The sequence below is a fragment of the Hippocampus comes genome, unplaced genomic scaffold, assembly GCF_001891065.2.
Source record: "Hippocampus comes isolate QL1 unplaced genomic scaffold, H_comes_QL1_v1.1 scaffold11, whole genome shotgun sequence".
Taxonomy (NCBI): Eukaryota; Metazoa; Chordata; class Actinopteri; order Syngnathiformes; family Syngnathidae; genus Hippocampus; species Hippocampus comes.
In genome coordinates this window covers 95556-108779 of record NW_017805123.1, presented here as the reverse complement: position 1 = coordinate 108779, position 13224 = coordinate 95556, and the positions used below count along the sequence as shown (strand labels likewise).

Genomic DNA, 13224 nt, shown 5'->3' with positions numbered 1-13224 from the left:
CACAGTTGTCATCGGATCGACAGAAAATAAATGACAAAACTTTGGTTTGGCCTTTGTAAGGATCTCAACGATGCAACGTCCTGGTGACCGTGTGACTTGTGGAATATTTCGAATTTTCAGAGTCGGAATGAGTGACAACCCCGGGACACGATGAATAGTTTTGTTTTCCCATCCGCCCTCAGCAAATAGCCCATATTCTAAAAAGAAAACTAAAACTAATAAAAACACCCCCCCCCCAAAAAAATCCCAAACGATGACAACCCTGGTTGGGGTAACACTCGTATAAAATAGAACATTGCTCCAGGGTTCAAAATCGAATTTTAGGAACAGCTATTTTTCCAGTGTGCACGGTGGTTTCTATTGTATTGATGAACTATGCAAACAAATCGCTGTGCGGGATTCTTTGCTCGGGTGAGGCAACCGATTTCACAGCTCATTCCGTCACGCGTGCGGAGATTTTGTTTCTCGAAGACACAAATGACGGCGATTGGGCGGAACGGCCCGGCTACCTTTTGGGGTCGAGGTCTGTGGCGTGGCTTCCGCTTTTGCGTGGCTGTGATGCTTCTGTCGAGTCAGGAAGGAGAGGCGGGCCATGTTGAATTGCGTCACGTGCACGGCGGGCCAGCCTTGTGTGTCTCCCAGCCGCCCGGCGCATGCGCGGCGGGGACCTGTGCGGAAACAAAAGGCTTGGGCGGCAGCCCCACCACCCCCACCCCCACCTCACCCGTTCCATCATCGAGCGCCCACGCCGCTCCTCTCCTCCCTCCCGCAGCCCTGAGCGTGACAGACCAAGAGCAGAGCGCCGGTCCCTTCCTGGTGGCGTGATTAGATTGGGGCCGAAGCCTCCAGCTGGCAGGCCTGTCTGTGACTGGAGGCGGCCGTCCCCAGCGCTCGTCAGCGGCTGACACCTCTGACAGGCAGGGGACGGCTTCGGCAGACAGGTTCATTAAATGGCATTTTTTACAGCTGGGCCTCCTGAAGAAAAAACACACACACACACACACACACACACACACACACACACACACACACACACACACACACACACACACACACACATCAGCGCTGGGCTTTGTCAATGCTCCGAGTCGACATGGCGAGGGAGGGGCCGCCGTGCGTTTGCTTTCGAGCCCGAAAAGCTTTGTTGTTATGACAAATCTTCTGATTGAGGCTGTTTGAAATCAGCTTCCCCCCGCCCCCTTCCCTCCCTCGCTTGGTCTTTAGCCTCCCTTTTGTTGACAGCTCGCCCTTTGGCCTGCGCTTTGTCACGCCACAGAAATGTACACTTGGACAGGGCAGTGGTCCGAAAGAAACCGCATGGAAAACTATGAAACATGACTTTTGTGTGTGTGTGTGTGTGTGTGTGTGTGTGTGTGTGTGTGTGCGTGTGTGTGTGTTAATAAGGAACGGTTGCTAAAGTAGTCCGGTTAGAATAAGTTGTCCAAATTTAATAGCAATCAGACAATATATTGAGGACAAGTTTGTCCCAAAATGGCTACTTGAGTCCAAAAATGACTTCCTGTGTCTTTTCAGGTATAACCTCTTGAGACTTTTTTGTGGCCCTACTCATGATAGACACGCCTCCCAAATGTCACATTTCGAGGTCACACTGTTCAAATGTAGAAGCAATTGGACAAAATCTCCAGATCTCGTTGGTGCTTTAACAAACCCGAGAAATAATTGTAAAACTGTGTTTTCAGTCTTGCCGAGACTTCTTTGTGGACTTGCTCATGATGGACACACCCACCAAAATCTCAAGATTGGAAACTGTCTTCAGGTCTGAATTTTCAAAAGAAAAAAAAAAAAAGGAATCCATCCAATGGAATATGTTCATGAAGCTATTTTGCTGTTTATTAATTCTCGCAAACATTTTCGAACGCAAAACCTCAGAACTGTGACGCAGACATGCTTTCTCGCCAAACTGTCCTCGCAGTCGATCCATTGACTGCAAATGTGTTTGAGTTGAATACAAAGTTTTTGTTGTTGAATGAGGAAGCGCTAAAAGAGTGGACTGCGACGCCCAAATACGGTCATGGAAATGCCACATCTCACCTGACAAGCTGTTCAAACCTCCCCATGATGCCTTTGGACATTGTACACAGCAGATTTGCCCCCTCCCCCTCCCCAACATCTGGACGTAGCAAAGAAGGATGAGGAGGGGGCTTAAAAAAACGACCCTCACCTGCCGTCCTCTCGTAGCAATCAACCCCTGGCCCCTCCTCTAGGCCCGCGCTGTCACTATGACAACTGTTTGAGTTGGGGGAGAGGGTGGGGGATGCTGTGTCGTGGTGCTTTGCAGAGGTGTCAAATGAGGAGGGGGCATTACCCTGGAGGGGAGCATCAGTTGAGGGATGCGGCGCTTGCACATCCGCTATCTTCATCTAATCCAATTTTAATTGAGCTCCAGAGAGCCGGGCGGCGGCGGCGGGGTCGGCCGGCCGGCTATTCCGTGGAGAAATTAAGGCGGCGGGCACGCGCTCCCTGCTGCACACCGCCGGCGCTCTCTATATTTTGCAATGAGTATTCGCGTCAGACCTGATCGAGCCGAACGGCTCGCTCTCGTGCTTTACATGCAGTCAGATCTACGGACTTATTTGAGTGCATGATTGCCAACCAACGTGCCTGAATCGAAACGAATGGCGACATCTTAAAACGGTGACACCCTTGAATCGGATTATACCACGTGTGGAGAATCGTATTGAATCGTCCCTGGTGGAGAGAGGCACACCCCTAATTCTTACTCTTCATTACGTACCTGCAGCGCACGGCACTGGTAACTGAAAAAAAACGGCGTCATCATCCACGGACGTTAAAAACAATCACAGCTTATTTTGACAAAGAAAGTGTTTGAAAATGTAGGAAGTGCATGGAAAAAGTTCTCCAAAATACTCAAGTAGAGATACCTTCAAAAATGTCAATGTGATGTAAATACTTTTTTTTCCCCTTGTTTTCTTATGGCATGCTGTGAGATTTTTGCACCGCCCCATAAAGGTTGCGAGACACGGTTGTGTACACGCACACCTGGCCGTCAGTGTTAGCGCTCTGTCTTTATTTTCACACCATGCCTCGCAAGAGATGGCACCGCGACGACCCGGGAGAGCTGATGAGGTCGCCGCGGGATAAAATTGTTCGGAGGGAAGCGAGATGGAAAAAGGCGGGGGCGCTGCGAGGGGGGCCTATTCTCACCTGTCAGAACAATTGGCGTACTTTTCGGTACGCGCGGCCCTGCGGCTCCCGTCCTTTTGTCGTCTGCCACCTCGGCCTTCAATGCAATGTTTTTATTGATTTTTTGCGGGGGAGGGGCAGGGGGGCGCTTGTTTTCCCCTTAATGTGTCACACACCTCATGGGGTTCACTTGGGAATGCCTGGAATGGGTCCAAATGCAGTAATCTAGTTAAGTCATGGATTTGCATCCAGGTGATTTTATTTTGTGCAGACACTTGATGGTTAAAACATAATTTTTTTTTTTTTTTTGTATTCCGAATTGCAAAAATTCATCATAAATCTTCCACATTTTTTGTGTAAAGCAGATTTGAAATCCATACTCCTTGAATAGTTCGGCCCGCAGAGAGCGGATTTAGTTGTATGATGGGAAATCCCCCCAGTAGTCTTGGCCAAGCGGCGGGACAATTAAGGGATGATTCAGGACCAAGCTTCAGCCAACTCACAAATCCATTGTCACATTAAAATAATGGATTTCATGTGCATGTACATTTTGTATGGTGGAGTTCTGGCGGGGGCTTAATGGGCTCTCATTGTTTTACATAAGCTCTCCTTTAAGGTAGCAAAAGTCAGACTGAGTTGCTAAGCGCCATAAAATGTGTCCCGGCTCAGGTTTTGGCGTACACAGAAGGTCTGCATGGGAAGTGGATGTTCAGCGAAATCCGCGCCGTATTCTCCAGGTGTCACCTGCTGCAGAACACAGCCGTGGAGGTCTTCATGGCCAATAGAAGTACGTCATTTTCATGTACACAGTATTCAGTACACTCAGTACACAGGCTTCAGTAAAAGTGGGAACCGTATATTCCAAAGGGGGTTGAGGTCAGAGAGTTGTTAAAGAATGATGCCCTTTGGCATTTTATGGTGGGTTTTATGTCGAATTTTCTGGCATATACAAACAAGAGCTGTGATGAATGGTTTGTGTCGAAAAGTAATACACATAGGGTCGCTGTCAGCATAAAGGTGCAGGAAAAAACAAATAACTGCTGATAAATCTAGCCAATAGAATACAACATACACCGTATGATCTTCGATGTACATCGCATTCTCTTTCCCATACACAGAATGGCTACTGTTAGCTTAACCGCTGAATTTAGGCCTTTACAAAAATAAGAAAAATGATCCACACAGGTAAATACTGACTCAATAATATCAATCTAGCACTGTGTAGACAGAAAACAGATGTAATTCTTCAAGACCGAATTTCAGTGCTTATGTTTGTGTTGTGCCCCACATAGACTGCAGTGAATCACAACAACTGGGGTCCTCTGCTCTCAAGGGTGCCCAGACGGGTGCCTTAACTAAATGCAGGGTCCTAACTAGAGGGAGTTTAAACATGCCAGCTTGAAATTAGGAAGAAAAAAAAGGAGACAACACAAAAGGGAATTTTGTACATGATGTCATTTTAGGATAATTTAGGGACTCACTTATAAAAAAATAAATAAATAAATAAATTGGGCTGATATTCATCGAACACGCAACCAAAAAACCCAAAATAGAATAGAATGCTCTAGAAGGGTAAAATGTTTTTCTTTTGTGTGTGCGTTCACAGCATCTGTCCTGTTTAACTTCCCTGACCAGTCCACAGTGAAGAAAGCGGTCCATAGTCTTCCTCGAGTCGGAGTGGGGACCAGCTATGGACTCCCACAAGACAGGTGGGCTAGTGCACTCTCTGGCAAGTCCTGATGCTTGGCTTTTTTTTTTGTTGAGCATTAGCCTTGAACTTGTTCCGTCGCACACTCTTACTCTTGTGCGCTGACCCTCGGCCAGGGTGACCTAGCTGACAGCCTGCTGACCACAGAGTTCCTGCCAACGCTTGCTCTTGCTACAACCATGACGTTGACTCATCCGCAATGCAAAAAACAAAAAAAAAACAAGTGGCAAATGTACAAACATTTTTCTGCTTAAGTAGAAGTACACATAGTTGTATATAAAAAGAAAGTTCTAATTTGACTGCTATACTTGAGTAAAAGTCAAAAAGTACAGACTATGACTATGGATTTCTATATTTGTCAACTGGAAACCAAGCAACGCAAATGCCGTCTATACTGTATTTGCCAATCTGCCGGCTTGGAAAGGGCTTCACCCAGCTTGACCAACGCACGTGGAAAAAAAAGCCACTAATAGTTGTGAATAATTGACTATTTTGGCATCCAATGCCCTTTTTCAGTCTTGTTGTTTGTGTTTTTTTGTTTTGTTTTGTTTTTTCTACAGTTGAAGGTGTCACAAAGGTAAAAAAAAAGAAGAAAAAATTAGAAAAGATTATTTTCCGAAAGCTCGTTTCTCTGCTTTTTGGTCAGAAACTGGTGTTTTTTAAATTTTATTCCACTGCTAATCACAAAAGATCATAAAAATTTTTTGTGCGAAATAAGAGAGTCTAGTCTGTGTTATGGTAGACTGTGTGCAAATATGACCTGGCTCTTGGAAGATCAAAAATGCTCTGGCAATATTGGAAACTGCTTCGAAAATGGTTGGCAGGGAATTAGTATGGTACGGATGTCAAGTCTTCTTAATAAGGCCCCTGTTGGGGAATATGTTGCGTCTTTGAAGTCATCGCCACGTTAATGCGCCTCGGTTAACGTTCCTCCATGTCATTGCTGTCAATTTTTTTTTTTTTTTATGTCCCCAAGCTCTCAGCTGCACTTGACTACCTCTATCTATGTACATCTTTCATTTTGTCATGTCGCCATTCATTTTTAACCTATTAAAAAAAAAAGTTTTGATATCCTCAAGAGATATTTCCAAGGTGTTTTGCTGCTGCGCTTGTTCTTCCGCAGCGTTCTCATCCAAGCGTGACCTTGTGGACCTCACTTGGCAACAGAAAAGGGCCTTTCCCAATGTGTTTCCGCAAAGCGTACGATTGTACAAAATGTCTTGCCAAAATGACAAATTAAGACCTCAGGGCTCAAATCCAAACCCTGATTGATTCATTAATTGATGAAGTGCTGAGTCATCGGACGTAGCGCATGTTAAACCCGTGCCAGACATGACACAAAGCTCGGCGTTTTGGTCACGTCCCAGCTTCCCCCGCAACTGAATACACACTCTCAGGTTTCGAAATGGCACGTTTGAAAACCGCCCGTACGTCTTCTTTTCCAGGCGGGTCTCGCTGGCCAGCCCTCGGCAGCTCTTCAAGTCATCCAACATGACGCAGCGCTGGCAGAGGAGAGAGATCTCCAACTTTGAGTACCTCATGTTCCTCAACACCATCGCAGGTAAGAAGGACCGCGTTGGGATCTGTTACTCATTACAGGGGTTGTTCTCCCAACCGAGCGGTTGTTGGTTTGATCCCTTGTGACCATGTCGAATTGTCCTTGAGCAAGATGACTCATCGCCCAGTTGCTCCTGATGCTATGTCATGAATGAGAAGTCTGCGTGAAGCCCATGAGTGCTTTGTCGGTGGAAAAGCGCGATACAAGCGAACACCTATTTCGCCATTTCTTCTACTTTTCGTGTCTTTTGGCGGTTGATTCTCAGTTTTCAATGCGTTTTGATGAGGCGCAACATACAAGGACATGTAAAAGCACTTATTTCGAGCCTTGTTTCAGAAGCCTATGTAGATAGGATTGGTTTAACCCGAAAAAAATAAAAATAAAAAGCACAAAATGCATATCTTCCTTCTGCGTCGTCCCCACCTGATGTGGACACTTAATTGCGACTGTAGTTTTGCACGCGTATTCATGTTGTTGCCGTCAGTCAACTCCATTGATTTGGACTCATTTTCGGCCTATCGCGGAAGAGATTTTATCAGAACGGAAAGCTTAATGTTGAAAGCAATTATGTTCATCTTCGGCGTAGGAGTGCGGTGACTGGCGACGTCGCAGAAGGAGTGCCACGCGGCGGCGGCCCGGTTTCTTTGCCTCGTCCTTAAGTGGTCTTCGTCGACGCTAGTTGAGAGCCGTTTGAAGCGCACACTCGTCCGGCTAATTAGGCTCGTCGAGAGCGTACGAGTGTGGATTGGAGAGGCTCGGCAGTCTCCTCTCTGATCTGAAGTGAAGCGAACAAGGGAAGGCGAGCCAGGCCGCGCCGCGCCGCTCGTCGGCTCTGAGAGGTGTCACGCCGGCGTCTCGCCGCCGCGTTCATGCATATTTATATTTAGCATCGGCGCTCGGCTCCTTCGATACATTATTGTCAGCTAATTAGACGCAAAGGCAAGATGGAGGGAAAAACATGCAGGAAATTCATTAAATGAAAAAGAAAAAAAAAAAAATCCCCCGGTAATGACCCGGGCTGACAGGCACGTCAGGAGGCGGCGGCGGAAAAAAGCAGACAGTTGGGCTGTGGGGGTGAAGAAGTGCCGGAAAGAGGTGCGAAGGGGACGCACTCTTCTAATTAACCACTATTCCGCTATTATTAACATCCTGACACCCCGACTCTTGCTACGCCGACGCCTTAATGACGCGGCGCTTCTTTTTTTTTTTTTTTCTTAGTGGCGATGATGCTTCCAAACTCTATAGAACTTTGATGTCACCTTTTAAAAAAATCGTAACCTTTTCCTCGCTAATTCATTAGCGTCACGGAATCATTGCCTATCATAGTTGAGTTAAGTGTACAAGAATGTTCAAGTGGAAATATGAGAGGAAATATGGTGTCATTGCTTGTATACAAATACAAATGTCTCGCTGGAGTGCCCGCCAACCCTACAAGTGCAAAGTTTAGCAGCCAAAGTGTGTCTGTGAGCGAGTGTTGTCGGAGCCTCCCCCCAACACCATCATCCCCCGCCCCCCCGCCTATTACATGGCAGCTCGGCAGGGTGGGTGAAGATCCGGCATTTTCAAGCATCTACGCAGACGCTGGAACAGGCCGAAGCCAAGAGCTAAGCTAATTGATGAAGTGCTGCCTCCATGAGTGAAAATAGAAACCGTGATTTTTCTGTTTTGAGGGCGTGCATTGGATTTACAGTTCACACTCTTTTTCTATTTTCTTTTTAGTTTCGGGTTTCGACAGATGAGGGGACGCGAAGCTTGCCTGCTGGCCGCGTGTCCCGATCCAACAATCCCCGCGGTCTATTTTCAACTGGAAACGGCTCAACGCGCATTGTTTCGACTTGCTGTCATGATTGGCCTCCAAAATCAATCCGCCAAAGTGTCCGTACAGTCTTGCGGATGACAGCTCACTCCTGACCCCGCAGCTGTTGCGCGTCTCGACCAAACAAGTGAAAACACGTTCCCTGCATCTTCCCACACATTTCTTCCGACACGTTTTGCCATCTGAAAGCCATGTTGCGGCTGCCAGCGCGGGACGCGTCGACTCACATCTGGCAAGCCGGGCGGATCAAAACCAGCAGACGTGCCGGGCCGAGGTCGACCCCGGGCCCGTGCGCGGCTTCCCTGCTAGGCGGGCAAGTGCCGAGCGTTCTCATATAGCGCGTCTGGTTAAGGGCGCCAAGATTTGCGGGGCCCGTCGGAATGCGGCCCGCCGATCCCCGCGGCGAGGCCCGCGTCCCGGCTTTCACCCCGGCTCGGCGGCCGTTCGTCACTCACACGCCGCCTCTCCGCTTTGTTGTGTCCAGGCAGGACGTACAACGACCTGAACCGCTACCCGCTCTTCCCCTGGGTGCTGGCCAGCTACGACTCTCAGGAGCTGGACCTCACCCTGCCCGCTAACTTCCGAGATCTCTCCAAGGTAGCGCACGCAACGGCACGCCGCGTGACGGCTGTCGGGCTTCTCAAACGGGAGCTGAACTGCAGTCGGGGCGTGGGAATGGGGGTGTTGTTTTCCTTTTTTTGTTGTTGTTGCACTTCACGTGAATATTGTATATTAGAGGAGTCCTGTCCACATTTTTTTTTTTACAGGACTAAGTCAGCAGTGGTTCAAATCAAGCAAAAACAAATGCAGTATTTTATTCTTGAGTCTTGAAATGAAGAACATTCCAAAATCTGATGTCTTTCAGTGGGAAATTGGGCTGGAAATCTTGTGATAGGCCCAGATTTCCCATTGAGACAATTCTAATGTGTCGTGCTGAATACATCCTTCCGTCCAGCCAATATCTGATCCGAGCCCGCTTCTCCTCGCGAGGGTGGCAGGCGTGCTGAAGCCGACACTACGCGTTCAGTTTGGGGTTTTTGTTTTCTGTCTTTGTTTTGTTCTCCGATGCGGCTGAAAAGGGGCAAAGACAGCGGATCATTCTAGCGCAAACTTTGGCCTGCTTTACTTGATTCACACACCCCCTCTTCATCTCTCTCTCTCTCTCTCTGAGAATGTTGAGCTCACTGACCTGAAAACAGTCGCATTCCTGACTCACATCTCTTTACTGACTCACTTTGTCACGTTGATCCTCAGCAGTTTTTTTTTTTTTTTTTTTTTTTGGTCCTTGGCTGGCTAGAATGCAATTCTAGTTCATGTGTAACACAAGACAATGCATTTGAGGTATGAGGGACAATAAAAAAGAAAAATTGTACAAGCATAAAATTGCAAGGCTAGCGTGGCGGCACAGTATTAGCATGTCAAATTTGGACAAAGTCAGGAGCAAAGAGTAGCTAGCCCTCTTTTCAAACGTCAAGTAAAACGTCTGGAAAATAAAGCCCGAAACAAATGACAAATATCTGAAACCATTTGCACAGCAAAGAGCGCCTCAACCGACAAGCTTACAACGACGCTAGCGTCAAGTGAAAAACAAAAAAAGGAGGGCCACACTCACTGGCGCGCTTTTAGCCATCGATTGAACGGGACAAGCGGTAAAATGCACAAATACAAAATGAGAACACGCACAAGGAGCGCGCAGAAGACACCGACCCTCACCCGACTGACTCGGCCACGCCCCCACGCCCAAAGACGTACTAACACGCAAAATGCACGCCCGTCACATTTAGCTTCGTTCAACTTTATGAAACATTTTGACTTCTCGACATTCTCCTGTTGCACGTCGTTATATTTGCGGAGCTGTTTTTCTTCAGGAAAGAGAGGTCTCACGTCCGTCCGTCCGTCCGTGTGCCCCTCCCTCCTTCCCACCTGCCCCCAGGCAGACAGTTATGTATTGTAATGTATTCCGGTGACATCCTCCCATGCTGTTTACAGGCCGGAGCTGCCTTCATTAGCATGAGTTCACAGGCCCGAAACATTTGACAGTTGTCCTTGGAGCCCCGTGGCTCTGCGCGCACCCCCACCCCCACCCCCCACCCCCACACTCCATAATGGATGGCATACTGCACACACTCGGCGCACCCGAGAGCCGAATGACACTTTTCGGAAATGGCTGCAAAGGCAACTTTATGATATTGGTTAACTTGTGCAGGTGTGCCTCGTGTTCTGGCGCAACGAGTGTAAATGTCGACACTGACAGCATCCTTAGAACAGTAATGGTTCAATATTTTATAGGGGGAAAAATATTCCAATGTCGCCATTTTAGGAATTTATTGACAAGGCGTAAAAGCACAGAATGCAACATTTTGGCCAGATGTATTTTTCAAATATATTCAGACATATTTAAAAAGTCATGTCATCCATAAAAAAATCATTTGGAATGCTTTTAACATTATTTTCTCTCCTCCAACAACTGTCAAACTTCCCTGAAATCAAAAGAGGATCCTGCTCAGCCCACCCGCTCTAGTGCGGAGAGTTGGGCTTCGGTTACCGTGACAACAAGGGCAGAGCAGAATCCTACATGAACCGGTTTTGGATGACGCCGTTGCCAGAACTGGCACTGGCCCTGTAGAGAGATGATTTGCTCAACCCACTTCAACTGCATTTCGAGAGCCCTAAAAACAACCACCGCTGTCGACAAAGTGTTGCGCCTGGAGCAAAAAAATTCATACAGCAACCGCCAATAAAACAATAAATGACTAATGGAGACAGTCGAAAGCACAAAAATGCAAAAGCAGAATTTAGTTTCGCTCATCAAGCCAACAAATGACACTTCTCCATTTCGCGTCGGACATAACGTTTGACTTTTGAAAAGCATTCCAAATGTAAGTTTTCCACAATATTGTAATATTTGCCTCCATGCAAATAAAAGTCCTCCTCTTTAACGCGGGTAACACCTGCGCGCGCGCGTCTTCCTTTTCCCACACATCACAAAGCACATTAACGTCTCATTTGTCACGCTCTCGGCTGAGCGCGGCTTGACGGACGGCATTGTTTCAACGTCCGCACTTAACCGCTGCACACCGCCAGATATTCCGCTCACCTGCTCGCCGGCAATTACCTGCCGCTTGGCTATTCGGTCGGTTGTAAAAAGGAGGCGCCCGCGGGCCTTGGCGCCGCATATTTGGATGTCAGGTCATCACCACGCGTTGCACCTTCGGAGTCTAACGATTATTTCCTGATGACTTGACAAGCGGCTGACAGATGAGGAGAACGCTGACGTTCCTCATAGCTGTTCAATCATGTGATGCGAGTTGTTTTTTTTTTCTTCCAAATTCTTTTTTTTTTTTTTTTTAAATATTGCTGCATCACGCGACATGAAGCCAAAACTGCGCTGCTGTTGTATCAAGTCACATGTATTGTACATGTGATCGCTCATCTCATTACTCAGTCATCATACCGGCCTCATCGCTAATCGTAATTAACATAACTGCTGGAATTAGTCAGAAAAGCTTCACGTCACTTTACCGTAACTTGCACACGTGCAATGTGTGTATCGCGGTTAGTCATGATGACTCCTCTTGCTCGCTATTACTGACAGCCACTACACTGAAAAAAAAAAAAAAAGTTGTTGATGGATTGGCTCAATGTGATTTTACGTCAAATAAAGGTTTAGTCTACTTCAAAATGTATCTGGAGCCAGATGATTTTATTTTGTGCAGCCACTGCTGAAATAAAATTGAGTCAATTCAACACAAGCCATCTCGTTACCTCCGCGTCCTAGACGCATAATTTTCCCGCCGGACGCACAGTTCCAAATAATGTGCGTTTTTGGGACGCAAGGAAATTTCTCAGTCAAAACAAAAAAAAAGCAAAAAAAAAAAAAAAAACTATGGTAAATATTTTTTTCCAGCAATGATCGCAGTTGGATAATCGCCACCATTGTTGTTTTGATCTCGCGTGACGAGATTTCCGTTCTCGCGAGACGAAATTGGCGAGATCGGCGGCCTTCGTTGAGATCGTTGCGAACAAGTGTCGCAAAGGTTTATTGCGGAGATATCACAGAGGAAGCGGCGAACGTTGGATCGTGTTTTGCGATAATAATCTTGTATGCCTGAATCATTTAAATGTTTGCAGAGTTTATTTATAAGAAATAAACCCATTATCAATGGAAATTGTCGTTTGTGTGATTATCATATGCAATTGAATAAGAAGACCATTTTCAAGAGTCCCTGGGACTCGCAGGGCTCAAACTCTAAAACAACACACCATTTTTTTTCAGTGCACCTTATGGAGGCCAATCATGACAGCAAAACAACGGAACAAAAACATCACCACTGCAAACAGACAAAGAGCATCACCATTCCACAACGTTTCATGCATGGACGCTTTGAATTTCACTGAACCTGATTGCTCAGAAAACAAGTTACAGTGCTTATAGTTGGTTTTTTGTTTTTTTTTTTGCGTCGTGGCTCTAGACAAGACACCAACGCATCCAAAACTGGAAGCCACGCGCCGACATGCGGGAAAACCGTGTGACTTCTCCCAGCCAATCAGAGAAGAGATGGCGTGTGACGCGGAGACAACTTGTCGTCTTGGGAACAACCCCGCTTCCCTTTTCCCCTGATGGAGCTTTTCTTGGCCGTCCCTCGCGTGCCCCTCGCTCGGCCGAACGCGGCGCACATCTGCTTTGTTTTTGAACGCCCGCCTCTCTGATTGCATGCGACCGCGGCCGCAGCGCCTTCCGACAAGGCGAGCTGCAAATGACTCTGACGTGTGCCGACGTCGCAACGCGCCGCGGCGTAATTCCTTGTGAAATCTAAAGTGGGGCGTGCTCCCGCGCGGGACGGATTGCGCTCTCCAGCCTTGTATCTGGCTCCATATGATTCTATTTTGTAGCAGACACCGGCTGAAATCAAATGAAATTTCATTGGCGGGTCTAGCATGAGTTTACCCACAAAAAAAAAAAAAAAAAAAAGTTTC

General features: G+C 47.1%; 1 protein-coding gene across 1 annotated transcript in view; it reads left to right on the top strand.

Annotated features, from left to right (window-relative positions):
* The window catches only part of LOC109513661 (neurobeachin-like), a gene marked incomplete at its 5' end in the record, with an annotated part of 140511 nt that overhangs the window by 101266 nt on the left and 26021 nt on the right, over positions 1-13224 (top strand). The window contains 4 exons of the mRNA XM_019866240.1: positions 3835-3952; positions 4772-4874; positions 6319-6434; positions 8732-8928. Of these exons, the coding sequence (XP_019721799.1) occupies positions 3835-3952; positions 4772-4874; positions 6319-6434; positions 8732-8928 (534 nt within the window). The remainder of the gene's footprint in view (positions 1-3834; positions 3953-4771; positions 4875-6318; positions 6435-8731; positions 8929-13224) is intronic.